The following is a 17,748-nucleotide window of genomic DNA, read 5'->3' as shown; positions in this document are numbered from 1 at the left end:
CCGAGGAGCCCATCCTACTCTCACTCTCCTCACCGGTTCCTACACTCCTGGACCGCCTTCGCCGCTACTACAGTACAGATACAGAGGGTCAGTAAATGGTTTCAAAATATCATACTGATCCTTTATTTCAACAGGATTACAAGTTCTCAGACAGCTTGTTGTTTTATAAAGAAAGAATTTTCTTACCTGATAAAATGGAGCTGCGCCAATCTATCATCCGAGAGTACTACACTACCCCAGCTGCTGGTCATTCTGGGCTTAAACCGACCCTGGCACGCCTTGCAGCCACCTTCCTTTTGTCCTGGATTATACACTGATGTGAACCATTTTGTCCACAGTTGCGCCACCTGTCAGCAGAGCAAATATTTGCTCACAAGGAAGCAGGGTTTACTTCAACCATTAGTCATACCAAATCAGGTCTGGGAGAATCTATCTATGGACTTTATTACTCACTTACCTCCATCTTTTGGTCACACCGTAATATGGGTCATTTGTGACCGTCTAACAAAATTTGTCCATTTCATCGCGCTACCAACCAAATTCACTGCTCAAGATCTAGCAAATCGCTTCTCAGTGGAAATTTGTCACCTCCATGGCATTCCCAAGTCCATCGTCTCAGATCGAGACCCGCTGTTTCTCAGTTCTTTCTGGCGTGAACTTTTCCGTGTCCAAGGTACCACTCTGCGCTACAGTACATCATATCATCCAGAAACCGATGGCCACACCGAAGTAGTGAACAGAGGTTTAGAAACCTCCGTCCGTTGTTTCACCAGTGATCACCTAACCAAGTGGTACAAGTTTCTCCACCTTGCTGAGTTCTGGCACAATTCCACCACTCATTCCACCACTAGAATGACACCTTTCCAAGCTCTATATGGGCGTCCTCCACCTGCTGTAACAGATTACATAGCGGGACGATCTACAGTTTCTTTAGTGGATGAGATCCTGACAAAAAGACAAGAGATCCTCTCAAAACTTAAGATCAATTTGAAAAGCAGCAGACAACGCATGGAGATACAAGCAAACAAGCACAGGAAAGAGTGTACCTTTAAGGAAGGAGACATGGTGTTACTTCGGCTCCAACCTTACCGTCAGAACTCGGTCCAGAAAAGGGTGTCTCCCAAGCTCAGTAAACGTTACTTTGGCCCCTTTCCGATCCACCGTCGTATTGGACCGGTAGCTTATGAGCTCATCCTTCCCTTAACCTCTAATATCCACCCTGTTTTTCATGTTTCCCAGTTACGTACATACCATGGAAAGGATCCTACACTCCATTTTACTCCCATCCCATCTGATCTACTCATGAACCCAAAAGCAACTAAGAACTCAGAGCAGTAGATATTCTCCCTCAAGCTGACGCCGTTCTCACCCAAACACAAGTACAAGCTTCTCTTTCTAAAACCCAAGTTTCTGACTCTTTCCCACACAAAAATGACTTTTATCCCACCCCTACCACAGGGTCTCCGTTGGATTTTTCCCCACTTGCAGACAATAACCCTCCATCGTTGGATCACTCTGGCTTAGATTCCCACACTAGACAAGGGACCCCACCTACCATTTCTCCAACCAAGGAGATAACACCACTTGAACCGATTACCCATACCATCACCCCCACCCAAGACTCCATCTCAATCACCCATCATACCTTTTCCTACTTTACAATACCAGCCATTGGATTCACCTACCACCTTGATCCCTTCCTCTGATGCTGCCACGTCTGCTACTCCATCTACATCAGCTATGGGCTCCAACCTTGTGGACAAGGTTGGTCTTGACTCGGGAAGTAATGTTAGGCCGTTAAAGCAACCCAGGCCCAACAGGATGATTCATAAGCCCTTTCGGCTAAAAGACTTCCATCTCAAATGAATTATTATTATTATTAGGTTGTCTTTTATTATTTTATTGGACTCTAGTTTTTGATCCAAGCCCATCAGCAAGCTGACCCGATCCATGTATGGGCAGACTTGGCTATTTAATGTGTAACTTTCTGACATGAGAGGCTATGAAAAACCCTAGTTGGAATTTTATCTTTGTTCTTACATTCTTCTGCAATTTTATTCTTCCAGCATACTTTAATTTGATTGATAACTGTAGAACCTACCATCAGTGACATTGTTTAAATGACAACTCCAAATCAAAAAGTAAAAAATCATTTTTTTTCATATCGATCCTTTAAGTTTTATTTCGTATTGGTCATTTAAGTTTTTTTTCTTTTCTTTCTCGTACTGTTCCTTTCAAGTCCCAAATAAAAATTCTAAGGTTATACTCCATATTCTTCTTGAAAATGTTCACTAAAAAAACTAACTAAAAATTACTAATTTCTTTTATGGAACTAAATATTACTAATTTAAAAATTAAACTGAAAATTATTAAAAATAAAAACCACTAAATTAAAATTGGGTCCTGTTAACGAGTGCCCCCGGGGCACTCTTTAAGCATCCCAAATTTAGTAATTATTCTTTTTAAAAGTTAATTATTGTATTGGTTGAGGAAATACACTTGGCATAACATAATTGGTTGAGGTAAATGACACTTGGGTAATGATCCCAAAATCAAGGAACCTTGAGTTGTGCATAAACAGTGAAAGGAGGATCAATAATGGGTATGAAGAATATTGATGAAAGTCCCTCCTCTCTCCCTTTCGTACTCTCTAATAGATTAATGGTTAAGTCTTAGACTTAATCTTCTTCTATCTTTTCTTTAATGTTTCTATGTACTAAGAACATCAATTTTAATTAAGTTTCAATCTATCAATTTTACCTTTTATTTCACAATCAATTCACAATTATCATTTTATTCCATTATCAATTTTAGGAACCATTACATGTTATTGTTTGGGGTTGAAATTTGGGTCCCCATATCGGTCATTTAAGATCAATTATGTAATAGATATTATTTATAACTTCGTAAATTTTTTATACAAAAAATTACACACTTCATCCATTAAGTTTGCCCTTATTTTATTGTATTGGTCTTTTAATTATTTTAAACAAAAAATTACACACTTTGTCCATTAACCTAGTCTTTTAAGTTTCAAAATGTGCATGACGTGGTCCTTTATATGAAATTTTGTTAGTCTATGTAAAAAAAATCTACGTGATTTTCAAACGCTATTTTATCATTGACATTGTTAAGCTGGCAAGTCAACATCAGTCCAAGCTAGCAAAAATTCTACGCAGGGGTCAAATATAAAAAAATAAATAAGAAAAACCAACATAAATTTAGCCGTTTCAAAAAAAAAAGTCCCATAAATTATAATTGTATAGATTTAGTCCTTAAAAAAAATATTCAATTTTATCTCATCTTTTTATAATTTTACAAAAAAAAAAAAGTAATTTTAGTCTTGCATTAATCTCTATAACAACAAATTAAGGACTAAAATTAAACAAAATGTCCGGAACTTAACTTAAAAATTGCAAGTGTTGTCGATACTAAAAACAAATATAATCCGAAACTTAACCAATTCGTAAAAAGCACAATAATTCTTAGTTATATGAAATGTAAATTCAAGCAACAACAAATGAAATAAAAATTGACAGCAAATATTTAAAAAAGTTGGAAAAAACCTGTTTTAAGAAGTCAGTTTTATCCATAATTGACTGTTTAATAAAAAGATTATTAATGCCTTTTCAATGTAATCAATATGTTATTTGTAGGAACTTATTATCCATTTCATTTGTTATTGAAACTAAAAGTATCAAACCAATACAAACAAATCTATCAATATGTCTTGACCAAAAGAAAATCTATCAATGATGTAGTATTTTTTTCATTTTCTTATTTATGCTAATTTTTGACAACCAAACTTATTTGAGGTAGCTCAATATTTATTATTTGGAGTAGCTAAATATAAATAGGTACTAACTAAGTAACACAAATAAAAAATTTGGGGTAGCAAGGGCTACCTCATGTTATTGAAGAGAACCGCCCTGACATCAGTAATAGTATATAGTAAGTATAATTATTCATATTGGTCATTTATGAATTTTCTTCGCATGTTGGTGATATTATGTAATGGTTTTGCACAATGTAATAAAATCGATAATTGGAAATTAACTATTCAATCAAAATAAAATTGATAGATTATAATCCAATTAAAATTGGTGTTCTTAGTACATAAAAAAGAAAAAGAAAGATAGAAGAGATTACTCTACTAGAAAATACCAAAGGAAGAGAGGAGAGACTTTCATCATTTTTCTTCATACCCATTAATGATAGTCATTTCACTATTTATACACAACTCAAGCTTCCTTAATTTTTGGATCACTAGGCACATGTCCATTTTTCTCAACCAATTATGTTATGCCATGTGTAATTCCTTACATGTCATTTTGAATCATAACATATTACTCCCTCCGTCCCGGAATAACTGACCTATTTTCTAAAAAAAAGTGTCCCAAAATAACTGACCCATTTCAATTTTCAATACAACTTTCATCATTCCCAATACAATATAACACTAAATAATACTACTTTTATCATTCCCAATACAATATATTCCACTTTTTCCTTTATTTATACACTTTTCTTAATCTGTGTGAAAAACCAAAGTAGGTCAATTATACCGGGACGGAGGCAGTACTTTTTTTTTTCTCATATCAGTCCTTTTAGGTCCCTAATAAAAATTCTAAGGTTATTCCGCCTCTTGTTCTTGATCATGTTCAACAAGAAAGAAACTGAAAATTGTACCAAAAAAAAAACTGAAAAAATTCTTTCATTAAAGAACTAACTAAATTTATTATATCTTGTAAAAAAAAAATTATTTAAATAATAGCTACTAATTAAAAATTGTTTTTGTACCAAAAAAAAAATTGTTTAAATTTCTTCCCACTCGTTGAAGTTTATGAGTTACCCATGAATTGAATCACACTTTTTTTTAAGAAAAATTGAATCACACATTTATTGAAGTTCAACTACTTCACGCGGTTGGTGAGCTAATGCCGTTATATAATCTTAGTTTTAGCAACATAATACACTCATCATTCATCATTCATCTCTCAAAACAATTTCAAAATCTGGCCAATATTCTTTTGTTTCAGTTCATGTTTCAACCATCATTCATCATTGCACTTTGTCCAAATCCAAACCCAAATTTCTAGCTTCTACCCTCTCTACTTGTGCTTTATGAGTTGGATCAACTACTTACTCAACTTTGTGAAGTGAAATCCTCCTCAGATTAATGTGAGTTTCTATTTTTATTTCCTTTTTTACTTTCTTGTTTTGTTTCGAACTTCTAATAGCATATTTATGGAAGTTGAAATTTTCCATTTTTTTTTTTTGAAAGAACATGTTGAAATTTTCCATGTTTTTTCCATGCTTCTACCCTCATGTTTTTTTTTTTTTTTTTTGAAATTTTCCATGTTGAAATCTAGAGAACAAGGTTTTGGACTGCTCAAAATCAGTAGATGTATTTATTAACTAATAATATGATTTTCAACTTTCTTCGAGAGCTGTCATATTAGGTCATTCATTTTTCTAAATTTCATAAAGAAAATATTTTTCTAAACTTCATTCATAAAGAAAATATTTTTCTAAACTTCATAAAGAAAATTTAAGCTATATAGTATTTTTTTTTTTTAATATGTTTTCTTCCTTCATATTTCTGCCGATGTTCTAAGGGTGTTTTCTTTTTTGATTTTTCATTATTTTTTACTCTTTCTTATTTTATGAAGTTGGTTATGATTTTTATACATTTTTTTATATGTGTTTCATAGATAGAAACAAGAAAATCGTTGAGGAGGACTCAAAGTGAAAGGAAACTTTTTGTACACGGTAAGTATTCATCTTCCCATGTATTTGATTCCACGTGTTTTTCTTTGAGAAAAAATTCCACAACAAAATGTTTTTAGTTGAGAAATTTTTCTACTTATTCTTCATGACTAGATGTAACTCCCCTGTATACTTAATTTCATTGCTATGTGTTGGTCTAATGATTTGCAATCTTTGCAATATCTTGATTTGCAATCTCCACTGCTGTTGGACAGTTTGATGCAGCTCCGATTGAAGATCTGATGCTTTTGGTTGAAGATCATTTATATTTCTTTGTCATATACAATGTGCTTAGTTTGCTCGATCAACTGTAATTTTTTACTCATTTCAATGACCTTGACTTCCGTGATTAATAAGGTAATTAAGTCATTGATATTGTAAAATTGCATATAAATTGGAATAATTATTTTTTGTTGCTATAATATGACATATAATTTGGTACAATTCTATAATTGAATCTAACCAACATATATTATTTATTATATGTTAATAGGTTTGGGAACACCATAAACGATTCCTGGCCTAACTATGAAGGAGATAATTTTATATTTTGGCAGGATGAGTGGAATGCACATGGTACCTACTTGTACAACCGATTTCAGGAATATGATTACTTTAACATGGCACTATAGAGCTATTCAAGGTATCATGTTTATGAAATTCTTGCATCGTCTGGAATTGTGCCAGGTCCAACAGCTCGATATTTTACAAACAACTTAGTTACAACAATAGAGTCCACTAGTAAGCTAAGGCATCACATTCATTGCGTATACAAATTGCAACATAAGCTATAACAATTGTGGGAAATCTTTGTATTATTATGCACCTTTATTAAACATTAGGTTGAATAACATATTTCTTTTCTGATGACTTCAAGTTTATATTATTATTATTATTATTATTATTATTATTATTATTATTATTATTATTATTATTATTATTATTATTATTATTATTATTATTATTATTCACTGTTATTTATTATTTAATTTTCAAATAAATATATCAATTATTAGAAAATCAGTGGTTGATGTTCTTTTCTTTTTGTTTTCGTTAATGATATACATCACATGTTTCACAATATTTTCCTCCGTTCAAGTTTTACACATTTTTTTAATTCTGACAAAAAGAACATCGGCCACTGATTTTCTAATAATTGATATATTTATTTGAAAATTAAATAATAAATAACAGTTAATAATAACAACAACAACAATAATAATAATAATAATACTAATAATAATAATAATAATAATAATAATAATAATAATAATAATAATAATAATATAAACTTGAAGTCATCAGAAAAGAAACATGTTATATATTCAACCTAATGTTTAATCAAGGTGCATAATAATACAAAGATTTCCCACAATTGTTATAGCTTATGGTACAATTTGTATACGCAATGAATGTGATGCCTTAGCTTAGTAGTGGACTCTAGGGGTGTTCGTGGTTCGGTTTGGATCGGTTTTGAGGGGAAAAGTGAACCGATCCAAAATAAAAATCATGTGCGGTTCGGTTTGGTTTGGATGATTATTCTAAACAAAATCCGATCCGATCCGATCCAAATATATGCGGTTTACTTTGGATCGGTTTTTGGACATCCAAAGTGCAACATTTAATTTTTTTTTATTAATATTAATATTACACATGCATAGAAAAATAATAGGTTTGATACAAAATACAATACAAATGTATTAACAAAGTTTTTTTTGACAAGAAATGTATTAAAAAATTAACATTACACAATGAAAATGATTGATTATATTTGAAATAGATGAAGTAGTAATAATATAGATTAAATTAATGCAATATATAATGGTAATAAAATAATAAATAAGAATTAAAATCTACTTTTGCGGTTCGGTTCGGTTTGGTTCGGTTTTGAAAAGGTGATCCGAAATCCGAACCGATCATAGCGGTTTTTCCAAAACAACATCCAAACACATCCAAAAATATTCGGTTTTTTTTTTCGGTTTTCGGTTTTTTTGGATCGGTTTGCGGTTTTATTTTGGATCGGTTTGGATTTGAACACCCCTAGTGGACTCTATTGTTGTAACTATGTCATTTGTAAAATATCAAGCTGTTGGACCTGACACAATTCCAGCCGATGCAAGAATTTCATAAACATGATACCTTGAATACCTCTATAGTGCCATATTAAAGTAATCATATTCTTGAAATCGGTTGTACGAGCAGGTACCATGTGCATTCCACTCATCCTGCCAAAATATAAAATTATCTCCTTCATAGTTAGGCTAGAAATCGTTTATGGTGTTCCCAAACCTATTAACCTATAATAAATAATATATGTTGGTTAGATTCAATTACAGGACTGTACCAAATTTAATGTCATATTCAAGCAACAAAAAATAATTATTCCAAGTTATATGCGATTTTACAATATCAATGACTTAATTACCTTATTAATCACGGAAATCACGGTCATTGAAATGAGAAAAAAATTATGTTGGATATTTGTATGTTGGCTTCACTTTTGCCTAAAACAAATATTCAAGTGAGATGTTGGACACGATGTTCCAACATTCTGGCATGGTTCAGTGTGCCCTGTACCTTGCCTTGTTTTACGCATGCGTTTATTTATTTAAGGAATCCACGCCTTATTTCTTGTTGGTCAAGCTGCGTGTTTTTAGTACAGAATCAGATCGTTTGTGATTTCCTAAAGGAGTGCTATCTACTTAGCAAAGTTTGGAGGTGATCAGAATGTTCCTAAAGATGTGCCTACATTTTAGGAATTTCCTTATCTGGTTCTGACTCTTGAGAAACGGATCACTGTTTGTTCTGAAGCCCAACAAGTTGCTCTGACCCGTATTGCTTCAATATAAAAACAGGACTACAAGACCTAATTCATGGATTCAAGCCGTCATTTGAAGAATAGAATTTTGAGTCTGTTATTTGTGAGTCTTTCGTCTATCATCTTGATGCATGCTTAGGACTGTGTTCGAGTTGTAATTTGTTCACTACTCTGAAGCTGTGAAGCAAATAGTTAGGTAGTTTGTGTACTGCACCAAAGCTGTGAAGCACAGTTGTAAGTAGTTTGTTTTGAAGGTAACATCATCTTTGTTTGTGTCTGTAAACTGAGAATTACAGGGGTTGTGATTATTTGTAGGGAGTGAGATGGGATCTCAGATCTAGGAGTTCCTAGGTTGAAGTCAATACGGGTAGGTCCTAGGTCTTTAGTGTAAACGAGGAGTTTGCTGAGAGTTATTGAATAAGGACTACACTAGTGGATTTCCTTCCTGGCTTGGTAGCCCCCATGGTAGGTGACGTTGCACCGAACTGGGTTAACAAACTCACGATGCCTTTTTACTTTTCTGTCTGTTGTTTTTACTTTCATTTAATTACATCTGTTAGCTTAATGTTCTGAACATCTTATTCAACATCTGTTTTCTGTGTAACTGGTGTTGGAACATCTCGTAGAGCATCTTAAGACTAACGTGCCAGAATTTCAATTGAAGCTGCATCAAACTGTCCAACAGCAGTGGAGATTGCAAATCAAGATATAGCAAAGATTACACCAACACATAGCAATGAAATTAAGTATACAGCGGAGTTACATCTAGTCATGAAGAATAGGTGGCATTTCACATGGGAAAGGGGAATCCTTTCCCACCATGGGAAAGTTTTAGTTTTACCATTAGATTAAATAAGGAGTATAATATTATCATAGACACTCAACACACTATCTCCACCACTCTTCTTTCTCCTCCATATCCCTCACTCACCCTCCACCACCAGCAACACCATCTAACCCAGCAGTCCCAAATATCCTTTTTCCCTTGTTTATTCATTGGCATCAGTTATCTTTTATTAATCCACTCATTATTATTCATTTTTAAATGAATCCTTGAACTACATTCCATAGTAATTGTCAATTCCACCAGAAAATATTGTGTTCTTAGATCCAAAACAAATAACAAATTTCATTTCAATTTCTATCTCATGGTTCAAGTTAAACACATCAACAATACTGTTTCAAAACATTCAAACCTGAACACAACAATATTCATCACAAAAAACCTATTCCTCAAAATTATTTCAAACACATCTCACTCAATTTTTCACTCATTCAATATCTTTAGTTCCATAAGAACATGGCTAACTCTTTCATTCTTCATAGATTTCGTTTTGAATACAGATTGAGGGACCAAGAAATTTCGCGAATTTGAAAGGAGAAGTGTGAGATTAGAGTGAAATAGTGATGCAGGTGATGATTTGTTTTGCAGATTTACCTTCTTTTATTGTGAGATTCCAATGAGAAGAATCACATCAAATTAAATATGTAAGATAGAATACATAATGTCAAACAAATAATTGGTATAAACTATAAAGTATGGATGAATTTTTAAATCTGATGCTCATAGTGTGAAGAAACAACGATAGTGTGGATATTGAAGAGAGAAGGGTGTGTTTGATGTTGTTGTTGGGGATGAGGAGAGAGAAGAGTGGTAGGAGATAGTGTGTTGAATGTCTATGATAATATTATACTCCTTACTTAATTTAATGGTAAAAATAAACTTTCCCATGATGGGAAAGGATTTCCATTTCCCATGTGAAATGCCACCTGAAGAATAAGTAAAAAAAATTCTCAACTAAAAACATTTTGCTGTGAAAATTTTTCTCAAAGAAAAACACGTGGAATCAAATACATGGGAAGATGAATACTTACCGTGTACAAAAAGTTTCCTTTCACTTTGAGTCCTCCTGAACGATTTTCTTGTTTCTATCTATGAAACACATATAAAAAAATGTATAAAAATCATAACCAACTTCATAAAACAAGAAAGAGTATAAGATAATTAAAAAAAAAAAAGAAAAGAAAACACCCTTAGAACATCGGCAGAAATATGAAGGAAGAAAACATATTAAAAAAAAAAAAAAATACTATGTAGCTTAAATTTTCTTTATGAAGTTTAGAAAAATATTTTCGTTATGAAATTTACATGCTTTGTCTGCATTTTGTGTTTCTAAGACCAATGTTATACATCAACGTCTCGTTATTTGTAATTTGTTAAACAAAACAAATCTATCAACACATCTATCAACAAAAAATTTCAACAAAACAAATTAAAATCAAAATAATGCTTATTGTTAATTTATAATTTGTTAAATTATCATTAATTATTTTTATTAGGGGTCATTTTTAATAGGGTCATGTTAACTTGTGCCCTAAGGGCACAAGTTAAAGATCTAAAAAAAGAAATAAAACATAAGTTTTGTATTAAAAAAATAAATTTTTAAACTTTCAAAGCATTAAATGCACAATTTCCAAAAATTAATTTCTATAATTAGCTTCTAAACTTGTGCCTTAAGGGCACAAGTTAACATTTCCCTTTTTAATATAAGAGCCGAGCCTCCAATTTTATTGGAACGACGCTGGGACTTGCCAGCGATGTGTTATAGGTTAATGTATAACCATATATGCATGCGATGATAATGTCTTCAAAGTTAAACGCGCAAACAGTTAGTTGTGATTATCTTACTAGATTTTTAGGTGACTTTTGAAATTTTGCTTTCATGTACAACTCTTAGTCAGAGAATTAACTTTGAGCTGATAATTAATATACATAGATATGCTCAGGGCCGGCCATGGGAAGGTGCAAACAGCTCTATAGAGCTGGGCTTCCCCAATTTTGGGGCCCAAAAATATTTTTTTTAATATATAACGCGTTGAAATTTTAATATATAGGCATAGCATAGATAAGTTTACAAAACAAATGATGTGGCCCAGCGGTTAGCTATGGTGGTGTTTTTCTATTGGTCTGCGGTTCAACTCCCAAATATGGCAAATGTCATTTTTTTTTAATTGTATTATTCTTTTATCCCTTTTGGGCCTAATTTTAATGGATTTGAGGTCTATATGTCATCAATACTTTCTCTTCTTCTTGCAAATGTCATTTTTTTTTAATTGTATTATTCTTTTATCCCTTTTGGGCCTAATTTTAATGGATTTGAGGTCTATATGTCATCAATACTTTCTCTTCTTCTTCCAATGCAGTTCACTTCTTTCGCAAAGCTATAACAACAAACATTATAATTATTCTAAAATAAATAAATAAATAAATAAAACATTATATATTAAAATTCTTTTAAAAAAATTGTATTTTTTAGGGGCCTATTAATAATAAGAGAGTCGGGCCTCCAATTTCACAGGAACGGCCCTGGATATGCTCAATAGCATAGTCATACATATGTTGATAAATGTAATTAATGTGGACAGAATATGAAGAGTTGTCGTCAGGTTTCTAACAGTTATGATTAATGTGGAAGGAATACTAAGAGTTTTATTTACATTTAATGCGACGTACTGCTATAGAGGTAAATGTGCAGATGTTTTTCTCATTGAAGCCATCAAAATTAAATTATGTTGTCATATAATGTAATACACCTGCACGAAGCCATATATGATTTTTACTCTATACTGATGTATTGTGTTTTAATGATAGCAACAAACTACATTAAGGTCACCATGATACGACTAATGTATTGTAATTGCCTTTTTATGAACTATGACCTACCTTGCTTCAATCGTAACCAACATACTTATTCATATAAATATAGAAGATACTGCATAACTTTTTCGCGTCTGTTTTAGCCGGTGATCTAGTTAAGCAAACACTTATATGTTTGTTATGTTCGGGTGTTCTATTCAGGAAGGACCAAACTGGGGAGTACAAACCAGCTGAAATTGTTGCACGTGAACTCAATGATTTGGTACAAACCAGCATGTTGCTTTATCCATTTAGTTTTTCCTTATGTTTTTCTCATTTTTCCTTCTGATTCATCCATTTTTATCAATAATTTAATCCATTTTTCCATGCAGATCACTACCCACTCTGTCAAAGGGGTTATTATCAGAGTGCCCATTCGTTCTGCGGACGCATCAAACGTGTGTTTCATTTCTACCTGTGTACTTTTATTCATGTTCATCTCTACTGATTCAGTCCTTCAATCTATGTAGTTTCAAACACGCCAAACTCAGGCGTTTGTTTAAGGCCTCGGTAAAACAAAGATTTTGAATCATATACCCTACACATTCCATGATGAGTCCTCCACAACCCAGGTGAATCACGCATTTGCTATATTAAATTGATAGTAGGTAATATTACATAGGCAAATTAGTCTTGTGACATTAAGGGTTGGCTATTCCATTGATGTGATTTTATCTGCAGAGTGCGATGATTAAGATAGCGTGTTTGAATCTGTCGCCATCATCATCACGTTCAAAAATCAAAGCGATTGTTGCAGAACTAATTCTGCAGGTAAGTTTTTTTGGATCCCTTGCAAGTGTTTTGTATTTTTTGGTCTTGGTATAAGTGTCCAGGTTCCATTCTTTAGTAATGCATCAAACTCTGCAGAACTAGCTTCTCTCCAATGAGGAATTTTAAGAGCCTGATTGATTGTTGAAGGCTCAAGGGTTTTCCTTAAGATCATGTTTGGTAGCAGCGAAAACCGTCTTGGGTTTAAAAATATTATTTTTGGATCGAGTGACAATAGTGTTTTGCTGAGTTTGATGATTAGAAGTAGTAGCAAATAAATTAACAGAAATAAGAGATTGAAATCAAAATGTTTTTTTTGTAGTTGGGATGTAGCATATGAATAGAGTTTCAGGATGAGTTAAGCATATGTTTCTAGGATCCATTAAAAATCTATTTTTCATAAATGTTTCGAGTAGACGAAAAGTTGTTTCTAAAATCTATTTTGCCAGAGGTACCTGAATCATGTTCAGAGAGGGATGTCTAGATGATAGCATTGGAGAAAGACTTTTACGACAGTGGTTCATTTTCTTTTTATTTTTATAAAATATATTTTTATTGTTGTCTCATCACTGTTCTAGCTACTTTCTACATGTAGTTGCTTGTAGGATAAGACAATGAAAAAGAAAATACTTTTTGTTTAAAAGACTTAGTTTTAATTGTTTCATGAATTACAGTAAGAACTTTTGTACGAGTTTTCACTCATTTTAGCGATTTTTTTTCCAGCTCCATTATGTTAAAAAGTGTCTTGGGTGATTTCATATTCCTTGCAAATATACTTGGTTAGTAGTCATATTGAGCACCTTAGCCAGTGGATTGAGCAAAGGTTTACTTTTATATAATGAATCATATGAAATGTTGAGAATATAGTTATTAGCTAAGAGAATTTTCTTTTGTTGTCGCATAGTCATAGTTTTTATCATCTAAATTTCATGAAAAATTATAATTGTTTTTGAAATTGCATAATTATCATTACCTTGGAAATATTTTTGTCATGTATAATATATAGGGTTATTGAAATATTATACGACTCTTGTTCAAAAAAAGGAAATATTATACGATTATATCTAACAAGTCATTCCTTCAATCCCTTAAAAAAAGTCATTCCTTCAATTTTTATTTTTTTTAAATCTCCATATGTATGAAGATATAGATTTAGCCTTCCAAAATCTTCCCTCTCCAAAACTCTCAAACATACCTTTACCCTTAAATTCATACATGACACTATCTGCTTATTAGATCAAATGAGAGAAGTACAAATATTACACGATATTATGTCAACTATAGCCTTAATACTCCCTCCGGCCCTATATCTAAGCACCCTTTTATTAGAGAAAAAGGGTGTTTACATATAGGGACGAAGGGAGTAATTAGGTAGCAAAATGCATACAATACAATAATATAACACGCCTCTTGCAGGTAGCGAATGCTTTATTCCTAGAACAAGAACAATCATCAATGCGGCCAATAGACACGTCTCTCTCACACACAAGTATAAAAAAGAATAAAGCCAAAACACACACATTATCAAGACTCAACAATCTGTCCTTGGAGAAACTTATAGAAAACAACCATATAATTGAACCAGAATTCGTATTCCATCAGTATCTCCTACTAGGGTAGCGATCCACAAAACGACCTGAAGGGCACTCATATGCCTGGTGACCACGACCTCCACAGTTGTGAGCAAAACAGTAAGTGAATACTTCTGCATACTTTTTTCCTTTTTTTTTTTTTTCTTCTTATGTCGAAGTTTATTAAATGCATGTGAATGGCTTTTCAGATGAGGATGCGTTTTGGTGCTACGACAACTTCGTTAATAATAGGGCGCTGAAATCAGCTGATAATGTTCGACAACAGCTAGTGCGTATCATGGCTCGGTTTAATCTGAAGTTATGCAGCACAGACTTCAATAGCCGCGACTACTACGTCAACATAAGAAAGGCAATGCTAGCAGGATATTTTATGCAGGTGGCTCATCTTGAGCGGACAGGACACTACTTGACAGTGAAAGACAACCAGGTTTGCTAAAATCATCATTTTATATATTCTTTTATTTTTCATTACCAAAATATCTATCGTCTAGGCTGAAGGATTGCATTCAAATTTATGATTCTGCTCTGGTGTAGGTGGTAAATTTGCATCCATCAAATTGCCTGGATCGCAAGCCCAAGTGGGTTATCTACAATGAATACGTTCTGACCAGTCGGAATTTTATACGTACTGTGACGGACATACGCGGGGAATGGTAAGATTTTATTGTTTTAAATTGTAATATCCATTTGGTTGCTCTTGCTTAAGACTTTGTTTGAGAACCTTGAGCTGGCAAAATATCCATCAGTTTTATACCTCAAAGTGTTTTCAAAAGCTCCCTTGTCTAACTATTACACAAATACCTATATACTTTTACCATTTTGTTAATTATGTTAGAAATTAAATACATAGTTCAGTTAAGCTAAAGCTACATGCTATTGAAGTGGACCGTGGTTTATAATCCTTAATTACTGAAATATCATATGTTGTGCATGTGAAAGAAAATACCTCTCATCAATGCCTCAACTTTTTGAATATATGGAGTAACCTTGTGGTTTTTGATGTTATTGTGATATGCTTAACTCTGATCATTTGTTTTCTGACAGGTTGGTTGATATATATAGCACCACATTACTATGATTTGTCTAATTTTCCACAATGTGAAGCGAAGCGTGTTCTTAAAATGCTTTACAAAAATTGGAAGCCCGGAATCGTAAATAAAGCCTCACCTTACATTTCAGCCTCTGGATTGGAATTTGATGTTTTGTCTCCTGCAAGTTGACATCGTAATATCGACATGGGAATGTTCACCGAGACTACCTTATTAACCTTTGAAGGACGTGCCGATTGTCGCAAATTTTCGTGAAAAAATTGGCAGAGTTCCTTGTACCATTGAGCTGTTGTAATTACATTATTTATATTTATATTCTTAGACCTTGTGCTGTTGTATTTTACGTATTTCCTTATTTATTGAGTTCAAATTTGGCTTTCTAGATGCTAGTGTCGTCAAGGGCTAAAGTGACTTCGATCATTTTGCATTATTCAATTTGGTATATTTAGCAACATTGATAACTAGATCTTTGACTAAGGCGATGCACACAATTTCCATAAATTAAATAAGCATTCTCATCACAATCTGGTATTCTAACCCTCTTTCCCTGTAGCTTTCTTCTATGTCTCTCTTGCTTCTCATTCTATTCTCTTTCTGATAAATAATAGGTTTCAAAAGTCACATTACGATATAACTAAGGTCAAAAGTCTTTTGTAATAAACTTTCCAGGAAACCATCATATATCATGAGTAAATATAATACTAACATCAAAAATATAATACTAACATCAAAAGTATTTCTTATAATAAGGTAGATGTACCAAGTAATGGCAACCGTCATATACCATGAGTGTATATAATACTAACATCAACAATATTTCATGTAATATGGTTGTAGTACCGTGTAGATGATGAAGTAAATATAAACTCGAACAATTTTACATCCATTTCAGATAGCGGTGCGGAATGAGATAGCGGCTTCTTCAACTGCTATAGCGGCGTATCCAAGCGGATAATGGATAACGGCCGCTTCAGCCGCTATTTGATTATAGTTGAAAATTTCCAAATTGACCCTATTTTTAAAACATTTTGTATGGTTTCCAAATTTCTAAATTGATTTTAGGGCATTTTGGGGATTTTTAAAACCAAAATGACTGTTGTATGGTTTCTCTGTTCTTTTTTTCTTCCTTTGTTTTCTTTTGTTTTATGGGTTTTGTTGTTTTATTATATTTTTGTGTTCCTCTATCTTTTGTTTATTGGTGTTTTGATTTATGAATGTCTCGTGAGATTTGAGTATCATATTCATTTGTTTATACCATTATTCATGTAATTTGCGAACAAAATAATCAAATATCTGTGACCGCTATACACTATCCTACTTTTAGGGTCGGCCGCTAACTACTATCCAATGGACACTGCAATTGGTTATTCAATCTTAGACTTTGTAGCATGAATTACCATTACCATTAGATGTTTCATGTCTATGGCTTTAAGTGTATAATTAATTAGAAGAAGAAAAAAAACACACATTACCAACTCTACTTGTAACTTATATAATGGGTTACTTGTAATTGTGTTACACTTGCACCCTTGAGCCATCATCATCATCATCATCATCATCATCATCATCATCATCATCATCATCATCATCATTATTATTATTATTATTATTATTATTATTATAATATTTCATTAAATATATTTTGTCCGCTCCTTCTACTGCGCTAACATGATTAACACATAAACAAATATTATGATTTAAATGAACTCCTCAAAGATGCTTATAAAAAGTTGCAACAAAAATATGAGAGTTGTTCTTCAATTTTATAATCTCAAGTGATTATAAAGAAATTAAAATACTTTATACATTCAAAATTAACATTAATGTTCCTTATCGAGAAGACCAAACATGGGATCAAAATTTGCAGCATCTTGACCTTCCATGCATTTAATTATATATTGATGTAATTTTGATATGTTAGTAGTGATAAAATACCAAATTATGCATGAAATAATTTAGTACTAATCGTATCTGATTAGAAGGTGACTGCAGGCGCTCTTTAATGCAGTGGTTTTTGTGGTGGAGGAAAGCTCGCACTAAGACTTAAGTATGAGC

At 32.6% G+C, this 17,748-nt stretch overlaps 1 protein-coding gene and 1 long non-coding RNA gene across 2 annotated transcripts; both read left to right on the top strand.

Moving 5' to 3' along the window:
• Positions 1–4,996: 4,996 nt before the first annotated feature.
• On the top strand, positions 4,997–6,628 carry LOC146918018 (uncharacterized). The gene is made up of 4 exons (XR_015014234.1): positions 4,997–5,181; positions 5,715–5,772; positions 5,985–6,126; positions 6,263–6,628. It is a non-coding gene; the product is annotated as an uncharacterized LOC146918018 (long non-coding RNA).
• A 5,773-nt stretch (positions 6,629–12,401) lies between these two features.
• LOC146918017 (putative pre-mRNA-splicing factor ATP-dependent RNA helicase DEAH2) lies at positions 12,402–15,722 on the top strand. The gene is made up of 8 exons (XM_085721986.1): positions 12,402–12,507; positions 12,617–12,682; positions 12,755–12,856; positions 12,966–13,055; positions 13,502–14,743; positions 14,833–15,071; positions 15,179–15,297; positions 15,689–15,722. The coding sequence occupies exons 5-8, from the start codon at positions 14,704–14,706 to the stop codon at positions 15,720–15,722; spliced, it is 432 nt and encodes a 143-aa protein (XP_085578112.1). The 5' UTR covers positions 12,402–12,507; positions 12,617–12,682; positions 12,755–12,856; positions 12,966–13,055; positions 13,502–14,703.
• Positions 15,723–17,748: the final 2,026 nt, after the last annotated feature.

This window comes from Medicago sativa, chromosome 6 (assembly GCF_051527215.1).
Source record: "Medicago sativa cultivar Bolivia chromosome 6, Bolivia_mono, whole genome shotgun sequence".
Classification (NCBI taxonomy): domain Eukaryota; kingdom Viridiplantae; phylum Streptophyta; class Magnoliopsida; order Fabales; family Fabaceae; genus Medicago; species Medicago sativa.
This window is presented reverse-complemented; position numbering and strand designations above follow the sequence as displayed.